The following is a 23,450-nucleotide window of genomic DNA, read 5'->3' as shown; positions in this document are numbered from 1 at the left end:
ATGTATGTAATGATGAACTGGTTCAAAAGATCTCTGAAGATTTCATTGATGAAAGACTGGAAATGTTCATTGAGAAGGTGCGTTACCAAGGCCATATGGCATGACCTGCTATTCATAGTGTCCCCTAGTGGTGAGGAAGGCAGTCTTCCATTCATCCCCTTCTCTGATATGAATAAGGTTATAGGCACATTGAAGATATAGTTTGGTGAAGATACATGCCTCACGGAGTTGTTCTACTGCTGAGAGGACGAGAGGAAGTGGATGCAGTATCTGTTATCTATTGTGATTGTGTTGAGACCTATGTAATCAATGCATGGTCTAAACCTGCCATCTTTTTTATCCACAAAGAAAAACCCTGTGGCTGCTGGAGATGTAGAGGGATGGATAAAGCCTGATGCTAGGGCTTCCTCAATGTAGTTTTCCATAGCCTGAATCTCTGGATGTCAGAAGGGGTAAATTTTGCTTTTTGGAGTTTCCAAATTCAGGAGACGTTCAATGCCACAATCCCATAGACTATAGGGAGGTGGTTGGGTTGCCTTTGCCTTCCTGAATTCATAGTATTCAACAGGAATAGCTGTAGTTTTGTGAGCCTCTGGGCTTTCCATGCTTGTAGTAAAACATGGTAACGTGATCTTTGAGGGAAAACAGTGTTCTTGGCAGTAAGGAGACCATTTACTGAGTTCACCTTGCTTCCAGGAAATGCTGGGGTCATGGATAGCTAGGCAGGGATGGCTGAGAATGATCTGGTTCTTGGGAGAAGAGATGACAGAGTGAGATCTTCTCAGTGTGAAATAGTCCAACTTGTAGTGTCATGCCCTGTGCTATGGGTTTGTTGTTGACTGCTGTAAAATTGAAGGGACGCATGGCATAGTAGGGATTTTGAGTTCCTGAACGAGGTCATTGTGGATTAAATTGATTGCAGTCCTGGAATCCACTAGCACTGAAACGTAGTGTGTCATATTAGAAACCTCAGTGGAGACAGATAGAGTGAAATTATAATGAAAGGGAGTGAGAGAGTGTTTATTTCTCACCCTTTTCTTTAAGGTTCTGTTGACTTTGTTGGGGCAGGTATTGCTGTGATGGTTGGGTTGACCACAGTAAAACCATAGATGTTCTTGTAGACGATGATGTCATTCTTCTACTGAAACTCTATTATAGCCAATTTGCATGGGTTCTGTGGACTGAGGCATAGAGAGAGCAGCATCTTCAGTGGAAACGGAAGCCGTTTTGGATTATTTGGTGTGGAGTTTATTACGAATTAGATTATTCAGTTTAATAGCCATGGTGATAAACTGTGATAAGTCAGGGGTCTCATTCTTGCATGCCATCTCCGCTTCTAGTTCATGGTTAAGTCCCTCTCGAAACACTGTTTTTAATGCCACATCATACCACCCATTATGAGTGGCTAGCACTCTGATTTGGATGGCGTACTCAGTTGCTGATCGATTGCTTTGGTGTATGTACAACAGCTATACTGAAATATCCTGTCCTCCCTCAGGATATTCAAAGACATCTTGAATTTGCTGAGTAAAATAGTCAAAAGAGGTTTGTAACTGATTATCATTGTCCTACACAGCCTATGCCCAATCCAACACTTCATCAGTGAGCAGAGTCATCATAAATGAAAATTTAGTAGTGTCTGGATGAATAGCTTCCGATTGATTACAAAAGTAGATTCTACATTGACGTAGGAAGTCTCAGCATTTATCAGCAGAACCATCAAATTTATCAGGTAGCGCAAATCTTATCGACTCAGCTCTGGTTGAGGGGAGTGATTGTATGTATTTGGTTAGATGTTTGTTGGCTGCTCATAGGTTGGCGAGTTGGAACTGAAATCCTTGCAGTATCTCGCTCTTGTATACATAGGCTGCTTGGAGCTATGATACTTCTGCTGGATACATTTCAGGCGAAGTATTCTGTAGCGAACTCAGGCTTGGTGGTGGGTTTGAATCCATTTGCAGAAGTTTAATAAATCCAAATCAACAGGAAAATGGCTGGTCAAAAAATACAGGCAAAGGTCGAGGATCAAAATAGACAGTTCCAATGCTCAAACAAGACAAAAACAATAGTCCAATAAACGTGAAGTCCAATAAACAGGACAAAGGTCATAACATGAAGCAGTCACAATGGAAATAGAAAAAAACACTCACTAAGGCAGGTTAGACTGGCAATACTTCACAATGTGTTGTTGGAGAGCAATTTAATGGAGAGCAAATAGGAAATGACTGTATAAGAAAATGGAGTGTGATCAGTATTCAGTTGAGGACTCCCTCTAGTGATTGGAGGAAGCAGATGTTACAATTCCACCTTCTCTGTTTCTTTTGTTATGACATAAAAAGTAATAATAAATATGTAAATAAAATAATATAATAAACAATATATTAATATGGTAAATGGTCTAGCAATTATATAGTGCTTTTACCCAAAGCACTTTACACTGTGTCTCATTTACCCATTCACACACCAGTGGTAGCAGAGCTGCCATGCAAGGCACTAACTTTCCATCCGGAGCAACTTGGGGTTCAGTGTCTTGCCCAAGGACTCTTCAGCATGTGGAGTCATGTGGGCCGGGAATCGAACTGCCAAACCTACGATTAGTGAACAACCCGCTTTACCACCTGAACCACAGCCGATATATATATATATATATATATATATATATATATATATATATATATATATATATATATATATATATATATATATATATATATATACATATAAAAACATATATATATATACAAAAACACAAATATATAAAAATATAAATAAAATATATAAATATATATATAATATAAAAATATATAAATACATTTAAAACAATACAGTAGCTTTTTAATAATTACTTGAAGCAGTTTCAGTAACAAAGACCCACCTCGATGCCCTATGTGCTGCAGTGGCCCATTAAGCCTGTGTCTGCTGTTTGATGCTGGAGAGGTTGTTTGTGGCAGAATTATTTCAGCTCTTACTTTGATCCTTAAAGCATTGAGAGAGCTCTGGCTTGCCTGACGAACTCTTTGCAGTGCTGCTTTTGCGGTTCTTCAAACAGAACAAACTAATAAGCTTTCATGTATTATCCTTCTTTGGTTAGAAAAATCTCAGTAAATGCCTAAATTCACTTTGCAGTTGCTTATTTTTCTTTTTTCCTTTCTTTTTTTTGTGGTTGTTGTAATTTTTTTTTTTTTTTTTTTTTTTTTTTTAAAGAAATACATGATTTAATCATGTCAATACATAAATGATTCACATACAAAGGTGCATGCACGGATTTCATTTTAGAGCAATTAAAAACCTCATATAAAATATTTAATGCTGGAGAATACCAGGCTGTCTGTAATTACACACATGACAGCATTGTGTATCAGTCTGGTTTTAAATTTCCAGAATGTGATCCTCCAACATCCCAATAACATGTCAGTAGGTGGATTTGCTATGCTAAATTGAATATGTGTGTGCATGGTACTCCGCAATGGACAGGTGTTCTGTCCAGGGCATGTCCCCACCTCACGCCTAATGTAGATGGACTGGCCAAGCATGTCTCCAGACCTAAACCCTATTGAGCATCTGTGGGGCATCCTCAAACGGAAGGTGGAGGAGCACAAGGTCTCTAACATCCACCAGCTCTGTGATGTCGTCATGGAGGATTGGAAGAGGACTCCAGTGGCAACCTGTGAAGCTCTGGTGAACTCAATGCCCAAGAGGGTTAAGGCAGTGCTGGAAAATAATTTTGGCCACACAAAATATTGACAGTTTGGGCCCAGTTTGGACATTTTCACGTAGGGGTGTACTCATTTTCGATGCCAGCGGTTTAGACATTAATGGATGTGTGTTGAGTTATTTTGAGGGGACAGCAAATTTACACTGTTACACAAGCTGTGCACTCACTACTTTACATTGTAGCAAAGTGTCATTTCTTCAGTGTTGTCACATGAAAAGATATAATCAAATATTTACAAAAATGTGAGGGGTGTACTCACTTTTGTGAGGTACTTTATATTCAAAACGACTGAAAAAAAAGAAGTACCAATAAAGGGACAAGGAACACCACAGGTTGGCACTTGAATGCCCAGGCATGAAGGCCTTTTTAGATGGGGTGTGTTTGATCAAGATTGGTTTGGACAAAGAGGCTAGCGCTATAACTATGTTAAGTATAAGATAGGAAATGATTATAGTTTGAGCATGTGTTTGACTGAATCTAGCAATCTGTTGGGAAAACATTCAAGAAATGTGTATCTGTTTAAACAGTTGTCAGAACATTTAAGAGGTGACATTATTATGACTAATTATTGACAGGTTCAAGTATAGAAGCTGGTTTGTGTGTGTGTGTGTTTGTGTGTGTGTGTGTGTGTGTGTGTGTGTGTGTGTTTAATTGAATCTAGCTCTCTGTTGTCTGGTGTAAAAATGACTGGAAGACATTAAAGAAATGTGCATGTGTCTATCTAATGATAAAATGAGCATTACAGTGAGAGTTTGAGGGCAGGGAAATGTGAGCAATGAATGTGCTGTGACATTTATAAATTGCTCTCCAGCCCCTCCAACCTTCCTGTCTATCAGCCTGACATTTGCTTTATTCCCTGTTGCACGTGTTTCGAGCTGTCCCGCTTGCGCAGTGTAGGCTGAGTGGACTGTTATAATATTCACATCAGGCACTTTGAATATGCAGCGCTCAGTGTGCTTTCTCCATGCTGGCACAGTGATATTAGTTATTATGGTTATATTCAAAAGATCCAAAAGACTATTTGTTACTCTCAGAAGAACAGGAGGGACCAAGCCTAATATGTCCTTGTTGTCAAAATTTCAGTTTCAAGAAGAAGAACCATCGAAAAAGCTCTATGAAAGCATTAGTAATTTTTTGGCCAACTAATAAGGAAGATAATATGCTCCTTTACGAAGTTGCATGCTTGAATTTTCAAAGGATACTGTGATTGACATATTCACTTGAAAGTATAAGTTAAGATCACACAAGTGCTACTAACTAGGAAGATGAAGGGGCTACTTCCAAGGCTAATGAAGCCATCGTATCTTTTTGAACTGTGAGAGTAAATCCATACTTGTTATGGCACAGTTGAGAGTATGTGTGCGTGTGTTGACATATTTGTGTGCGTGCGTGCGTGCGTGCGTGCGTGTGTGTGTGTGTGTGTGTATGTATATATATATATATATATATATATATATATATATATATATATATATATATATATATAATGAGTGGCAAAAGTATGTGAACCTTTGCTGTGGAGTATGTGAACCAGTATGTGGAGCGACCCCCTTGTACAGCAATAACTGCAATTAAACATTACCGGTAACTGTCCTGCATATCAGCTTGGAGGAATTTTAGCCCATTCCTCAGTACAGAACTGCTTCATCTCTGGGATGTGTTGGTGGGTTTCCTCACATGAACTGCTTGCTTCAGGCTCTTCCACAACATTTCTATTGGCTTAAGGCAGGGCTTTGACTTGGCCATATTATTACTAGTACATCAACAATTAAACTAATGTTACCTGGTACCTAGTGTACTCATATATGCTGACATAGGCTAGTATATTAACAGTAAACTGCAAATATACCTAACATTTGGTGTATTTCTCTCCAAATGTACATTAGTATAGTGAATTGAATTATTCTTTCATTCCACACAGTCTCTCCCAGTTTTGGCTTCATGGTCTTGTCTAGAAGTATAACATATTTGCTTCACAGGATTGAGGTTGAAAATAGAGTGCATTTTAGAGTACATGTTATGGCTTAAAGACTAAGCTCAGCTAACATGCTTAACTAATGTTAAGTATTTGTTAAACCCATGTTAATACTAAAGACTGCGCTGAGCATGTGAATACATTTAGCTGTGATTCCATGTGTTGTAAAAAGAAAAGAAAAACACATTCAGGATCTACAGTCTGAATGAATAGATTTAAGTTGTTAAGAAATGATTCCTGTATGTAGACACAAATAGAGTAATCATAGAGTCTTCATTTGGTTAGTCTATCTTTTATGGTGAGGAACTATCCTGTTTATATTCGTCTTTTAATAGATAAATAGAATAGTCATTTTGCTGCATCAAATAATTTGGTTTAATCTAATTTAAGTCTAAGTTAATAGGACTGAGTTCCAATTAAGTGCTTTTGTACTTTAATTACTAAATCTGAAATCAAAAATTTGGTTATTATTTTTTCCAGATTGTGTAATAGGAGTCTCTCTCTCTCTCTCTCTCTCTCTCTCTCTCTCTCTCTCTCTCTCTCTCTCTCTCTCTCTCTCTCTCTCTCTCTCTCTCTCTCTCTCTCAGAGACATAATGGTCTTCAAATGGTACCATATTCACTCACATCATCAGTGGGTGAGCGTCGTTTGGCTGCATGGTTTCAAATAGATGGAGCTCAACGGACCGAGCAGGATCTTTATCGCTGTATCACACAATCTTCCTACGGAGCTGCTGTATCCAACTTTGCTGAACTCATTGTCAGAGGTATCCTCACACTACATACACTCGGAGGAAAACACTATCTACCCTCTTTTGCATACATTCCCTCATAGATGCCTATGATTATCTAGCATTACTGTGACTGACATATGAGAAAGAGTATGTCATCTTTCACAACTAGACAGCATGGCCAATTTTGTTGTCTTCACCACAGAGAGCTGTGCAACCTAGGGCTGTGACACTAAAGTGTTACCAAAAAAAAAACAAAAAAACAAACACATTATCTCACTTGTGCCTTTATACACTTACAGTATCAGTGGCACAACCACAATCATGTTATACATACATGCATGCACATTTTTGCTCCATTTTAATTCACTACACCCACTCATAAAGATATAATAACACAGAAGTACATTGTACGTTTAGGAAAATCCGGAGGTCGCTTTGTGTTCTGATATCATAGCACCGATGTGTACCCATTTTTAATATTCAAAGATCAGTGACTCATTCTCGCCTTTTTTTCATCATGATGTTAGAATTACTATGTTGACTGCCTTGAACATTTGACTCACTGCTTCTTTTCCTTTTTTCCTTTTAATGAAATACCTCTCACAGATCTCTTTCAGCTCTCCCACACTGTTTACTTCACTTACACCAGTAAAAAACATACAATACATACTTTCTATACCCCTTATTCTCTTTTAGTGATCACACTGATATCCATTAGTCTATTGGTTGTTCCATTCATGGGAGTTCACCTCAAGTTACTGTGAAATATCACAGAGTCACACTGGTTCAATGTCATTCTATTTCTCCATAGTGTGCTTTATTATAAATGCAATTCCCATTATATGCAGTTCCGTCCATCAGCTATGCAGCAATTACTCGTGATCCATCTGCAATTAATGAATTGTTAGTTGTCTCATCTGTCCATAAGAACTCTTAATGAAACTTTCTGTGTGTAGCAGTGGACTGTCAAATATCTGGCAATTTTAAGGAGAAGTGGTGACTTTGTATTTTTGTTTTCTTTTTTTTCCTACTGAACCATTCACATTAGCCACACATTGTCTCACTGATATTGATCATGGTTTCGAGTTCCCTTTGTAGGCATGTATTATTCTTAACACTGCAAAACAATAACATCTTAGCAAGTGAAAATATCTTGAATACAGTCTAATACATTTACTATTTCCTATTATAAATTATATATATATATTTTTTACTATTTGCTAATTAAAAAAAGTTACTAATACAAGTTTGAAAAAGTCTGTCATATCACATCAAACTAGTGACTATAATTCCCATCATGCACTGCGGCCTACAAACATGGCCATCATGGACCCAATTCCCAGAACACACCTTCATTCTAATCACGCACTCCTGCATCCAGTTTTCACTCACAATCACATCACACATATAAGAGACTGTTCAAACACTTAGTCTTGGTGAAGTATTACGCTCAGTTGCTTAGTCTCTGTTGTTATTCCAAGCCTTATATCGCGTTTGCTTTTCTGGTTCTTGACATTGTTGACTCTGTTGACCTCGATTCTCTGCCTTGTCTAGTTTAGCCTGTTTGACCCTTGCCTGCCTATATACATTGATTTCTGCCTGATCTTTTGGACTTGTTATTTTATTAAACTGACATACCTGCAGTTGCTTCTGTCTCAGCCTACAATATATTGCAGTCTTCTTCCTTTGTCAGATAATTTTGTTAGTTGTAAGCATTTGTTTCTAGAAAGAACTAAATATTATTTGCCAATCGATTAAAGAAAATTTTAAGTTTGAAAGTAGTAGTAAATGCCTAGAAATAGGTTTTTAATAAGCTGATATTTGGTTTATGGTGAGCTTGTATTAGGAAGTACACAATTATTTAGTGTACCTCCTATTAGGAGGTAATACTAGATACATTTGAATTTATTCAAGATATATTAACTTGCTAACTTCTTTGTTTTTTTTTTCCTCAGTGAAATAACTTAATCTATCTGCAGTGTATAACACTAGTTTTTAGATGTGTTTGAAGAACCCAGTTTGCCAATTTTGATTTTATCAGGATTTTACTCTGTAAAAATTACATTTTAGTAAATGGAAAATATAGAATATGCAAATGTATCTAATATTTCTAATTATGAGATCATTCTAAATGAAATAAGATTATTTGGCATATTTTTAGATCATTTTACTCATTTTAAGTTTTCCTTTTTCTTTTGCTATTGGTAGATTTTGTAGAATTCCATGAAGATTATAATGGGATTGTAAATCTTGTCTGACAAGTAATAATCTTAAACATTTGCTGAAATCGCACTGTGTTCGTGAAGGTCTTTTTTTAATACATCAAGTGTAGAAGATTTTTTTTTTTATTATTGAATTAAAGACGACATTTTAGAATAATATTTATTTTCACAGTGATTTAAAAGAATATATATTCTTTTAAAGCTCAGTCTGGTGCAACATCATGTAAATAGATGTATCATATGTAGTTATGCTAGCCAACATTTTATATACAGTGGTGCTTGAAATTATATTATATAAATTAATATTATATAAAGAGGACCCAATTAAACAAATGAGACTAAAATATTATACTTGGTAATTTATTTATTAAGGAAAATTTTCGAATATTATATATATGTCCATGGCAAAAGTATGTGAACCTTTGCTTTTAGTGTCTGGTGTGACCCCCTTGTGCAGGAACAACTGCAACTAAACATTTCTGTAACTGTTGATCAGTCCTGCACATCAGCTTTTAGGAGTTTTACCCATTCCTCAGTACAGAACAACTTCAACTCTGGGATGTTGGTGGGATTCCTCATTGAACTGTGTGCTTCAGTTCCTTCCACAACATTTCTATTGGATTAAGGTCAGGACTTTGACTTGACCGTTCCAAAACATTAACTTTATTCTTCTTTAACCATTCTTTCATAGAACGAATTGTGCTCTTAGGGTTGTTGTCTTGCTGCATGAGCCACTTTCTCTTGAGATTCAGTTCACAGACAGACATCCTGACATTTTCCTTTAGAATTCACTAGTATAAGTCAAAATTCATTGTTCCATCAATGATGGCAAGTCGTCAGATGCAGCAAAACTGGCCCAAACCATGATACCATCACCATGTTTCACAGATGGGATAAGGTTCTTATGTTGGAATGCAGTGTTTTACTTTTTCCAAACATAACACTTCTAATTTAAACCAAAAATTCTGGTCATTTAAACCCAAATTTTGATCTCATCCATCCAAAAAAACATTTTTCCATTAGCCTTCTGACCTGTCCATGTGATTGTTAGCAAACTACAGAAGGGCAGTAATGTTCTTTTTGGAGATCAGTGGCTTTCTCCTTGCAATCCTGCCATGCACACCATTGTTGTTCAATGTTCTTTTTCAGTTTCTTTTCCAGCCTGCTGAGCATCAGCATTTCTTTTTCTGAGGTCCCCAGAAATCTCCTTTGTTTGTGCCATGATACACTTCCAAAAACATGTGTTGTGAATATCAGACTTTGATAGATCCCTGTTCTTTAACTAAAACAGGGCACTCACTCATACCTGATTGTCATCCCATTGATTGAAAACACCTGACTCTAATTTTACCTTCAAATTAACTGCTAATCCGAGAGGTTCACATACTTTTGCCACAGATATGTAATATTGGATTATTTTCCTCAATAAATAAATGGAAAAAGTATAACATTTTTGTCTTATTTGTTTAAATGGGTTCTCTTTGTCTACTTTTAGGCCATATTTATGCAGATATATAGAAAACTTTAACAAGGTTTCAAGCACCACTGTAGTTCATGTGTCTTACATTCTACATAGTTCATGCTTGTGTCCATGGGCAATCCCAGTGATTGAGTTTGCCCACTTGATACCTGCTTACTTCCACTTCACTTATTCTAACCTAAATTGGAAGTGCATCACAGAAGCCCTTGAGCTTAATGTAAAAGCCCCATGTACCCGGTTCTTATGAGATCCAGTCAGTAGACTGGTTAGAGTCACACAGACTTGAACAAAAATAACCGGTTGACAAACATAATCAGTCCTGCAAATGAGGCCTTGTGGTCAGAATATGACAATTTTTCAAGTGCCACTTTGTTGTGATTAATGCTTTTGTGTCTCAAACTCTACTCAGAGCATAAATAAATGTTCCATAAATTATAAGATAAAGGTAAAGTAATTATCTATAAGTACTTTAGAGTGACACACACACACATACACACATGTGCGCGCACACACACAAACACAACAAATGTGGCATAATATAAACACACAGGGAAAAGCTGTCGGAATAAAACCCTTGTGGAAGTGCTGCTGAAGAAAGATGTCATAATATAGTCTACATTATTTTCTCTAAGATTCACATTAAAAGCTGTAATCCAGTTCTCATTGCCTTCACAATCTTTCTGGGCACACTGTAGTCTTCTTAAATATTTTGTTTTACGAAAATGTTTGGTTGATCTGCTAAGAAATGGCTTTTGGACACATGGTTTGGCTGATGAATTAAATAGAAAATAAAGGTGTTCAGAATTATTTTCTATTTAACCTACATTACTTCTCCTTTCACTTTTTTCTCCTTTATCTAGTCCCACCCACCCCAATAGCCCCACCCCAACTGCTGCGGTCAGGCTCCACCTACCTCATCATTCAGCTCAACACAAACTCCATAGTGGGAGATGGACCAGTGATTCGCCGGGAGATAGTGTACAGAGCCAGCCATTCTCCTTGGTCAGAGACTCATGGCGTCAGCTCTCTCACCTACAAAGTTTGGCATCTGGAACCAGACACTGAATACCGTATCAGCGTTCTCCTCACCCGACCTGGAGAGGGGGGGACTGGACCACCTGGACCACCTCTGATCAGCAGAACTAAGTGTGCTGGTGAGTGAGAACTTAATTGTGAATGTTCTTCTAAAATGTTCAAATAAGAAAACCTGTACAATGTTCTTTCAGACATGTAGATGTCCAAAATTATATGATAAAGTGTTCTGATCTTGTCTTGTCAGATAAACGTTAATTGACCGCAGACCTGGACACTTTTGACATGCATATTTTGTTCTACATTTACATGTATGGCATTTGGCAGACACCCTTATCCAGTGTGACTTACAGAAGTACTTTGAAGTCTCTATCAATAAATACATCTTGATATTGGTTCACTAGGTCATGGACTAAGAATACCATCAGTCAAAAAACTCTGTTGGAGAGGTAATATAGTAGAAAAGCACACAGACAACACAATTTTTAAAAAAGTGCTAAATTAAGTTCTTCAGGAAGAGGTAGTTCTTTAGACACTGTAACATCTTCTAGTGACTCAGCTGTTCGAACATCTAGGGGAAGTTCATCCCACCTCTTGGGTGCCAAAGCAAAGAAGAGTCTTGATGCCTTACTTGTACCCTGAGAGATGGTGGCACCAGTCTAATGGTGCTAGAGGATTGGAGGGAGTGTGGTGCAGTGTGGGGTGTGAGAAGGGATTTTAGGTAAGTGGGTGCTGGTCCATGTTTGGGCTTTGTAGGCAAGCATCTGTGTTTTAAATCTGATACAGGCAGCTATAGGATGCCATTGGAGGGAGCAGAGTAATAAGGGTAGTGTGGCAGCTGCATTCTGGATCAGTTGTAGAGGCTGAATGCTGTTCTATAGTAATCCAGTCTTGAAATGACAAGAGACTGAACAAGCACCTGAGTGGCCTTCCATCTGATGTTGTAAAGTAGAAATCGACATGAGTGTGTCAGATTAGCAATGTGAGAAGAAAAGGACAGTTAATTGTCTATGGTTACTTCAAGATTGTGTGCAGTGACTGAAAGTGAGATCAGACATCAGAGATTGTTCTCTGCAGTGTGTTTCAGACAGTTGACTTCATATTATTCTTGTTGACGGATAGCTGGTCGACTTTGCTCTGACCCCTCAGCTATTTGTTTGTCCTCTGGTGCAGTCATGCATTGCTCTTGCTGATTGCTTATTGCCCTGTTGCTTCGGTTTGTACATGCCAACAGTATTTTCTAATGAACATTTCCTAAATATAAATAACATTTCCTAAAATTTAAACAAATGAGTGATTTAAACCCAACCATCTTTTTTTTACTGCAATATACTGACCAGTCCTAGTAGCTTTTTTGCACATTTGACAGATAGATGCTGTCAGTTCACTGTTGTTGCTGGGAAGTTGTAGTAGCAGTATCTTGCCCTGTCTTGTAGTAGTTATTAGTGAACGGCTTCTGTGATGGACGACTGAGAAGTGAAAGGATCTAATTCCACATTCCCAATACAATTAGCTAAAATACGCATTAGGCTAGTTATTTGGGTGCCTATCCTGATGTGAGAAGTAATTTAACTCTCTTACAATAATATAAAAACAAAATCAACAGAAAATTGTAACACCATTTTTTTGTGATGAGTAGCTGGAAGGATGTCATCTGGCAGGAAGATGTTAGTTGCACAAACAAGTGATACATTCCTGTTGGGGAATTACTACAGCAGTGGTTAATGATGCACTTTAATACATGCACTTGATATATGTGCAGGATCCAGGCTGTGTACTTACTCTAATTATTCATGGGCTGCTATCCAGCATTAACTTGAGCTGAATGTGGCTGAAGTGGAATGTAGTAGACCCAGAGCTACGATTATTCTTTATCTCTATGATGTTTTTTGCTACTTCTCTAGTGTCCTCTGGTCATCTGCTGGTAGAGCTTGATCAGGCACGGCCCACTATACAGAGATGCTGGGACAGACCCAGGACCCACAAGAGAGATCATGTCTCACATTTGACTTGGGAAAATCTCAGGTTCACCCAGGAGGAACAGGAATCTGTGTGTAGGAACATTTCCACAACATTTCTATCGGATTAAGTTCAGGATTTTGACCTGGCCATTTTAAAACATTAACTTTATTCTTCTTTAACCATTCTTTGGTAGAACAAGTTGTGTGCTTGTCTTGCTGCATGACCTACTTTCTCTTGAAACCACAGATTCAGTTCATGGACAGATGTCCTGACATTTTCCTTTAGATTTTGCTGGTATAATTCAGAATCCATTGTTCAATCTACTGTATGAAGGCAAGATGTCCCAGCCCAGATGCAGCAAAAAAAGGCCCAAACCATGATACTACCACCACCATGTTTCACATATGGAAAAAGTTCTAGTTTCACAGATGGGATAAAGTTCTAATGCTGTGTTTTCCTATCTCCAAATATAACACTTCTCATTTAAACCAAAAATTTTATTTTGGTCTTATCCATCCACAAAACATTTTTCTATTAGCCTGGCTTGTCCATGTGATCTGTAGCAAACTGTAGACAGGCAGCAATATTCTTTTTGGAGAACAGTGGAGTTCTCCTTGCACCATCATGGACTGTTACATGTCTTGCTCTTGGAGTGATCTTTGTTGGGGAGGGTAATAGTGGTCTTAAATTTCGTCCATTTGTACACAATCTGTGTGACTGTATTGTTGGAGTCAATACACTTTTGTGATGGTTTTGTAACCTTTTCCAGCCTGATGAGCATGAACAACTGTTTTTCTGAGGTCCTCAGAAATCTTTGTTCCAGCCATGATACACTTCCACAGACATGTGTTGTAAAGATTAGACTTTGATAGATCCCTGTTCTTTAAATAAAACAAGGTGCTCACTCACATCTGATTGTCATCCCATTAACTGACAACACCTGGCATTAATTTCACCTTCAATTAACTGCTAATTCTAGGTGTTCACATACTTTTGCCACTCATAGATACCATATGTATTATTGGATCATTTTCCTCATTAAATAAGTGAGCAAGTATAATATTTGGGACTCATTTATTTAACTGTGTTCTCTTTATCTACTTTTAGGACTTGTGTGGAAATCTGATTATGTTTTAGGTCATATGTGTGCAGAAATATAGAAAATTCTAAAGGGTACACAAACATTCAAGCACCATTGTATGTAAAATATGTAGCTATTCCAATCATGTTTTTTTTTCTGCAGCTAATGCTTAACACTAATGCTTTAGAGGACTTTTAAAGGGTCAGTGATAACTGCTTTAAACAGTGTCTATCAGTGTATATGTGGCACTTCCCAAGTGGAGGGAGATGTTTACCCTGCCAACTACACCAGAAAAGTGGCATTCCCAAATGGAGGGAAAACGTTCATCCCAAATTCAGTAAATCCAACTACGCCACCCTGGGGGAGAACCAGGGAAATACTCCCAAACAAAAGGCACACAGATAAGTTTCACCAATCGGGACAAGGAACATGAGAGTGAGACATGAGTACAAATATAAAAAAAATTTGTATTTTATTATGACACTTAAGCGAATAAATGCAGCTAGCCTCCCCTGTCCCACCAAGACTCACTAGCTCATGGAGAGAAAAAAAAGACACCAGTTAACCCAAAGTTACAGACACTAAACAACAAGACACAGAAAGACAATTATTACAGACACTGTGGTATTGTAGCTATAACACCCTGGCCCACTGAAATCACAAGAAATAGAGGCAGTTGACAACACCCAAGCAGAACCAGAATTATGGTAAACAGTACAAATGACAATTATGGCCACTATAGCATGGAGACATTAAGGCTTAACATACACCCCCTCAGTAGTAAAGTGGTTAGGTGGAACAACAAACCTGAAACAGGTTTGAGGCTAGGAAATACTAATTTTACCACTCTCAGACTGTTCACTCTTACTACGTGGTTACAAAACAAACGAGACATACATCCAAAACTAAAGTAAAACAAAATACATAAAACCATGAAGGAAAACAGTACATAAAGCAAAACAATTATTGGAGCAATAAAACAAAACAGTTATTGAAGCAAAACAATAAGTAAAGGCAAAACAGTAGCAGAGTCACATGTAGCGTCTTCGGCTAGGGGTTTGTCTTAGAGAAGACTTAGCTCAACTCCCCACTCTCACCTTAACACAAAGATCAGAGTATGAAACTAAATCTAGCAAGTCCCAATGTGAAAAAGGGAGAGGTACACTTACCATTAGATTGAACAAACACCAGACACAAAGTTGTATGATTACTCACAGGTACCGCGGCTCAACATACATACACATCATTCAGTCACCGGCTAAATGCTGCGATCACTTAATGCGATCTCCGGCGCCAATTCGCCTCAATGCACGCGCTACCAGTGCCGCTCTTAGACTATAAAAACAGACAACTTAGCCTTGAGGTGTTCACCTCATTACACCGTGACAAAGCCTGAATGTACCTGACTGAAAGTGGAAACCGGAAATGCCAGGGGACCGAGGGACTCGGAATCACCAAGACACCTATCTGCTTACCGAAATAAGGGTCCTTAAATAATCGGGTAACTCTCATCCTATTGGTCTGCCGAAACCATATCCCAAGCAGAACCAATAGGACAGCCAAATCACTTACCCTGCCACATATAGTACAAACTGATATTATTTTAATGATATGTGAAACTTTAATACGAAAACCATGTCATAGATCTCAGAGCATTTAGTCAGCCAGTGAACAAGATGAAAAACTCTATGAGCTATAATGCATGTCACACTGCAATTATTATAATGAATAAAATGGATATGGAATGGACTGGATGCTATGTGCTGAAACCTTAATACCATAAATTTATTATTAATATGGCAGCACACTGGCACAATAGGTAGTGCTGCCACCTCACAGCTCCACGGTCACTGGATCAGTCCTGAATTTAGGTCTGTGTGGAATTCAATATGGACTCTGAGTCCATGTGGATTTCCTAGGAGGCCTATATTTTTCTCCTGCTGAAACCCCCCAACCCCCCCAACCCACCCCGATTTTTATTTATTTTTTTCTTTATTTTGTGAGCATGGTGCACTGTTGTCTCATAAACATTATATTCCATTGTATTCCACCACAACATTGAGCAGGATAAATAATTTATTAAAAATAAATGAATGATTCAATTAATCAATTAACCAAAATAAGATCTTAGACTTGACTCTTTGTTGTTGTGTTCATACGTCTTTTGCAATAAACAGCTCATAATAAATATACAAACTCAAATGAGAACTTAATTAACTAGAAAATGCTAAATGTAATGTGATTAGATGATACATATGATCTTGGATTAGAGCAAAATCTAAAACTGAGCTCAATATCTATGACAAATTTCATTGTGTTTTCATCAAAATCCCAAACACAAAAATGACTTTTAGAACAATTTCTGAAAGCAATGACCTCTTTTACAAAGTGCATCACAAAACATTGAGCATCCAAAAGATGTCTCCATACATCAGGCACTTTTTGCTCTGCAGCCACCCCCATACAGGCAACACAACCACTTTTGTAACCTATAAACTGGATAAGAGAATTTCCTGGCTTGCTCGGTAAATGACCCCACACAATTCTCTCCACTTGCCCCTCAGACAAATACTTCGCCCTTTGGTTCCTTTCAATGGAGCAACCACATAGCTCACAATTGAGTTGTACCTTCATAGACTAGACGGCAGGGTATTCTCTTTTTTTTTTTTTTGGTTGTTGTTGAATGTTTCAACACATTTGCACCATATACTTATCATGTCCTGCATGAAATTAAGAATAAAAAATAGAAAACATTCTTCTTCTGCCTCCATCTGAACACTATACCATCAATGTTATAGTCACCATTTGATGTGCTCTCCTCTCTTCAGCTAATGTTTTGAGATAACTGCTTCTTGATGGTTCCTCATTAGCATGAGTTAGCATGCAGCAAGTCTCTCACAAGGGAAATGCATGACTTTCAGAATATAGATGGTGGTAAGACAATGGGCATAAGTGAATGATACAGACACCTTATTGTAATTTCCCATTTACTGTTGTTTGTTTGGGGTCATGTACTGTGTACTGTGAATATATCAATTCCAATGAAGGTCATCATTTCCTCCATACCTTGAGTTGGCTGCAGCTCTGGATGAGAGGCAAAGATATTTCCATTGTGCAAAAAGGAGTTAAGAAAAAAATTCAGCACCAATATTGCAAGGATGGATGACAGGACTTGCACTAGAATCCCTCCAAGCTGAATCCAGTGCAACATTATAGTATCTGTCTAAGCCTCTCTTTCAGCCCCTTCAGTGGCCACCTCTAACTATGGGGGTATTTATGGCGCATACAGTAATTAAACACGACTTCCACAAAAACAAAACAAGACTCACAAATAACCAATAAGGGATTCACAAATATTTTAGTAATTCACAAAATTGTTTTAAGAACGCACAAACTCACTTCATTTATTTGTCGAATATGCTGCTTTCATTTTTAGTTTGCTCTGTACACATTTGCGCATCACATGGCATTTGTGAAGTGGCCTGTATTTGTTTTTGGATTTCTAAAGCATTTCTCACATCAGCTTGTGCAATTCAGTTCATGAATGAGTGTTTTTTTTTTCCACTGGGTTTCTGATAATGAGACAATTTTTCACTAATGCTACCGTTACTCCACACTGTAAGTAAGCATGCAAATGAAATGACGTCAACGCGTCATGCTGTCTAGCTTGTCTGAGGTTCTGTAATAGTCAGCTGTCTCTGTGTGTGTCATACACCATACAGCTCATCAAGCAGAATGTCTCCTGAAGACTGCAAAGACTCTGCAAAGAGTGCATTCATCACAATAAAGTATGATTTAACTGTACAAAACTAGTTGATTATAATAGAAAAACACACTAAAAAGTGCCTTATTGTGATAAAGATCAGTATAATCTTAATTTTTATCTGTCAGAAATTACATTTACAATTACAAATGGCCATTTAAAATTACAAATGGACATTTATCAATGGCCATTTTAGTGAAGTGCAGAGGCCGGTGTTAGGTCTAGAGGGTAAATGTAATATAGATACAGGCTGATAGTAGCTCTATAGTCTGCTCAATGTATTTCATATGAGCAGCCTGTAGGCTCTGTATTCTGTTTGGCAGGATAGTGGCCCGCGCTTGAGAAATCTCTCACATGAATGTAACACTTGTTTGTACAAATCACAAAAGCATAAAAGAGAGCTCAATTTATTCATTTTGTCAATGCAAAGATGTATAATACCTACTGGCTTTTATTAGAGCATGGTTGAAATAAGCTTTTCCCCTGCAGTCTCGTCTTCACGGATCACCTGCCAATTGTGGTCAAATTATTAATAAATTATTAGGAGATTGGTAGATTGTTAAATCTTCTTCAGTTTCTTCTTAGATTATCCTGCTAGTATACATTAACAGCAGGGGAAAAAACTGGGAAAAATTGCGAAGGATTTTATTTATTCTTTTACACCTAAGTGGTAACGTTAAATTTGCTGGATATATTTATTTTTTTATTTGAAATTGCATATAATATAATATTATATCATATTATCATATTATTATGTTAGCTTTAAAAAGTAGCTTGAATACTTACTGATGTACCCTACAAAATTATATAAAATAACCAAAATAATATTAAAAACAAAATAAGACAAAATTTCTAATCTAAATATTTTGTTTGCATGATGTATTTTTTTTAATTGGAACATATGATTTAGCAACTTTGAAACAAATTGTGGCTCTTATGATATGAATCATGATATGATCTCATGCAGCCTGAAGTTGGTGGGCAGATGTAAAGCACATGGACAATAAGAGAGAGATATTACATTTGCAACAATGTCCAGTATAACTGCCTTAAACGCTTCTATTAAATGTGTCCTGACACAAATGAGCTACCTCAGATTTGCAGATTAATCCTTTTTCTACGGCATAAACAGCAAAAATCATGTGGCATGTTGCAACTGTTCCGTAATACTTTACTTTTTTCACTAGGTGCTGCCTGGTTTTCCATTCAGTAGTTTAGTAAATCTAAATGTAAATGTCTGACTGGCCATCAGATAATTATAAATATGCATTCCCACTGTGATCACATAGTTCATTAATCTGATGTGATTTATGACTTCTAAACTCTGTGGCAGTTATAACTTTGACAAAGTTCGTTAAAGTATGTTACAGCCTACAGGCTGAAATATTGAGCGAACATTTAGTAAAGCTGACAGTAAATAAAGCAGGGGTTAGGGGGAACCTAATCTAATTTGTTTCAATATTATCCTCATTATTTATGTGTTAGGGCACAGTGGCTTATTGGTTAGCATGCTTGCCTCATGCCTCCATGGTTGTGGTTGGGGATTTGAATCCTGCCTCCGCCCTCACTGCGCAGAGCTTGCTTGTTCTCCCCATGCTTTGGGGGTTTTCTCCCTCAGACAAAAAGGCATGCATTGTAGGCTGATTGGCATTCGGGGACATTTCATACAGGGTGTCCCCCAAGTTGACTGGGATAGTCTCCAGGCTCCCCCATGATCCTGTGTAGGATAAGCTGTATGGAAAATGGATGAATGGATGGATTTATGTGTGCAATACTATCTTGGCTAATATTAATATTAGCGTATCCATCCATCCATCCATTTTCTGTACCTCTTATCCTTACTGGGTTGCAGGGAACCTGGAGCCTATCTAGGGGGCATGGTCAGGAGATACCCTGGGTGGGGTGCCAATCCATCGTAGGGCATAATCACACACACATTCACACTCCCATTAAATATTAGGGTATGATTTAAAATAATTAAATTCAAATGTCCAGTCAAATAGAAAAATAGTTGAATTCTCATTGAATATCTGATTTACAGATGGCTGAGAGATTAAAGGGTATTAAGGGTATTTTTAATGGCATGGATTGGGTCCCCTCAGAGGGATGCATCACTGCAAATCAATACAAAGTTATTCTGACTGATCACCTTTATCCTATCATTAGAAACATTTCTATTCTGATAGGAAGTGGTCTCTTCCAGGATGACCCCGCCCCCATCCACAGGACGTGCAGGGGTCACTGTTCGAATTGATGAGTATGAAACTGATGTGAATCATATGCTACACCCTTCACAGTCACCAGATCAATCAGTATGGACACCTATTGTAGAATTTATTTTGGACCCATGTATTAGACAGCACTTTTCATCGCCATCAACAAAACACCATATGAGGAAATATTTTTTGGAAGAATGGTGTTCATGTCCCCAGTACAGGTCCAGAGACTTGAGGTGCATTGAGGCTGTTCTGGTGTCTTGTGGTGGTCCCACACCTTACTAAGACACTTTTTTCCTTAAATTTGTTATACGTCTGTAAACATCATCATGTGCTTGAGTATTTTTGTAGATATATATATATGTTTAGGGCTTGTGAAACTCTTTTGAACTACTTTTCCATGGCTTCAAATATAACATCCATCTTGGGAAGCCTGTACATGCTTGCACTGGATTTGGAGCTGGTGCAGGAAATGTTTTGATCCATTTCCTGTATAGTGGCTCCTCTTTTTTATTCGACTTATACATCAATGTCAGCATGGCCTGAAGTGTCAATTAATCTCAGTCACTTAGAGCGACGAAGTGCGCCCTCAAAATCAGAATTTTCTATCTTATATGTGCCTAATGCTCCAGACACACAGAACGCTCATGTTTTATGTCTTGATAGTCGTGACAAGTATGAGGATTTTGATCCTCTTTTTTTCAATATTTCTGTTTCACTTGCATATATTCATTGTTAGATAAAAGTATTGCTTACACCATGTGACACATCTGCACTGTCTCTGCAGACAATAGGACATATTTTGTGACTGAATTAATGTTTTGATTTTGAAAAACTGTTCATATTCAGTTGCTAGAATCAATCATAGGAGCAGTAATTTTGACAGCGGTGCTGCAAAGCTGGCTGTGTGGCAGGCTAATCATACATACACACAAAGGCATTATGTGTAATTTGCCAAATGCATGTGGAAAAAGAGCTACTTTGAGATGCATAAAGCTACTAAAAAGACCATGTGGAAGACTGCGAGTAGGGAAATTGTATTATATGACTGTATGAAATCAAATATTTGTATTACCATCAAGTATATCAAGTTATTTTCAAAATAATGTGCACTTTTACAGTCCATACCTTGTATATTTCATCATACATGCATTGTAAGATGTTTAGGAGAAGTGATGATGTTCTGTAAGGATAATCTGTGATAAACAATTTGGCTTTTGAACATATTGTCTTCTGAAAAGTTAAAAAAGAAATAAATAGTACTGTTCAAAAAATATTTATCTTAAAAAAATTGTTTGTTTATGTCTTTCACATTGGCATGTTAGTAGAAAATTTTCATATCTAAACATTTGTTTATTAAAAAAAAAAAAAGAAGTTCAGAGAACGTGTGCATTGTGTATTGAGAAGAGGAAAATATGTAATGAACCACTTTACAGACAAAAACATAACCAAGGTTGTTTGGGATTGCCTGTAGAAACAGAAGCAAGTGAGGCTGGAAGAACTTCTCAAAGATGCTTATAAAATGACCCGATGGTGTATGTAAGAACAAATTTGAAAGAAAATGGGGAGTAACAGCAATTTTTGATATTAGCGTTTCGACTCCTTATATCTGTGTAGGTTTCCTCTGGGTTCTTCAGTTTCCTCCCACCTTGAAAAGACATGCTAGTTTGTGGGTTAACAGGGGAAGGGGGCAGTGGGACAGACGTTGGCTTAGTGATTAGCATGTTTGCCTCATGAGGTTGAAGGTTCACTTCAGTGATTTCCTTTGGGTACTCCAGTTTCCTCCCCCAGTCCAAAGACTGCTTGTCTGCTCAGCTAGGCTGCTTGGCATTTCTAAATTTTCCATACTGTGTGAATGGGGATGTGAGTGTGTGTGCGATTGTACCCTGCAATGGGCTGGCACCTAAGCCAGGGTGTCCACTGCTTTGTGACCCGAGTCACTTGGGATAGGCTCCTGGCTCCCCGCACCCCTGTGTAGGATAAGCGTTACAGAAAATGAATGGATGGATGGATATATGCAATAATTTTTATATTATATGCATATACTGTATGTTATGCATCTAACAGGTTCATGGTTATTTTAATATTTAGCAAAGCAATCACACAATGTGTAGCAATATACGATTTCTGGTTTAATCCATAACATACAGCCCTAGTTGTAAGAACATGCAGCATGTGTTTGTGTGAGGAAGTTGTTGATGGTCTGCCTAACACGGAGCCTGAAGATGTCCCTACAGATGTGTGTCATTAATTAGTTTAATCAGTGTAGCTTAATTTTGATCCAGCACGGCTGTGAGGTGGTGTTCGGGCCCAAACAGTGAGACAGTACAGAACTCACAAATGAGATTTGATCTTCTTCCTTATTTAATTCACAGAGGCCATTTGTTCACTTAGCAGCAACAATTTGCTATATGTTCAGATGAGTAGCTATAGATTTTAACCATCATTACATATACACATTTAAATCCCTAGTGTTGAATTAACACCCACTTGTCTCCATATTACACTGTATTGTGTAAATTCAACACTCTAGGTGTTAAATCAATATTGGGGATTTTGCTGTGTACGGTTTTAGATGACGACATTTGAAAGACATTCTCTGTTTTTCAGGTACAGAGAAATGCGGCATTAAAAGTGAGATGTCATTAAGGCGCATTTAGATTTGATTAGTCGTACTATTTTACTCTGATCTAGAATCGGAAAGAGCGAGAAAGTAAATCCAAAGCAAATGGAGGTTAAGATGAAATTGATCATGCATTTTTAGGGGCCAAGCACCAAAGTAGCGTAGGCACTATTGTTTTCATCAACTTTCTGCTTCTTTTTGTTCTTCGTCTTGCTCTTGAGTCTATGGCAGCACATAGAACCATACATAGAAAAATTATGAAATTTGGCACACATCTCCTCCTAGACTGTTCATCCAATTTTCACGAAAATCATATTGTATCATCTGCAGACTATGCCGACAAAATGTTATGGAATTTAAGTTGATTAGTAAACCGTTCTTGAATAACATGCAAACGAATTTGACGACAAGCACCAAAATGGAAGTGAAGCTTTATCTCCGTAATGCTTTAGCATATTCAGACCAAACATGCAGTAAATATGTAAATATGCAGTAAATATAAAACAGTAAATATGCCATTGTGACTTGAGGGAACCTGCACCACCTAGAGTTTGAGATATGGAAAAAAAAAAAGAGCATAGTTTTGCTTTTTGGACTGTTCGACCGATTTTCACCAAATTCGACTTGGATCATCTTTACACCATGCAAG

At 37.6% G+C, this 23,450-nt stretch overlaps 1 protein-coding gene across 5 annotated transcripts in view; it reads left to right on the top strand.

Moving 5' to 3' along the window:
- The window catches only part of ptprua (protein tyrosine phosphatase receptor type Ua), a 297,952-nt gene that overhangs the window by 188,312 nt on the left and 86,190 nt on the right, over positions 1-23,450 (top strand). For all 5 annotated transcript variants that reach the window (XM_017480742.3, XM_047159179.2, XM_017480743.3 and 2 more), the window contains exons 6-7: positions 6,278-6,455; positions 10,985-11,278. In XM_017480742.3, the coding sequence (XP_017336231.3) occupies positions 6,278-6,455; positions 10,985-11,278 (472 nt within the window). The remainder of the gene's footprint in view (positions 1-6,277; positions 6,456-10,984; positions 11,279-23,450) is intronic.

Source organism: Ictalurus punctatus, chromosome 12 (assembly GCF_001660625.3).
Source record: "Ictalurus punctatus breed USDA103 chromosome 12, Coco_2.0, whole genome shotgun sequence".
NCBI lineage: Eukaryota > Metazoa > Chordata > Actinopteri > Siluriformes > Ictaluridae > Ictalurus > Ictalurus punctatus.
This window is presented reverse-complemented; position numbering and strand designations above follow the sequence as displayed.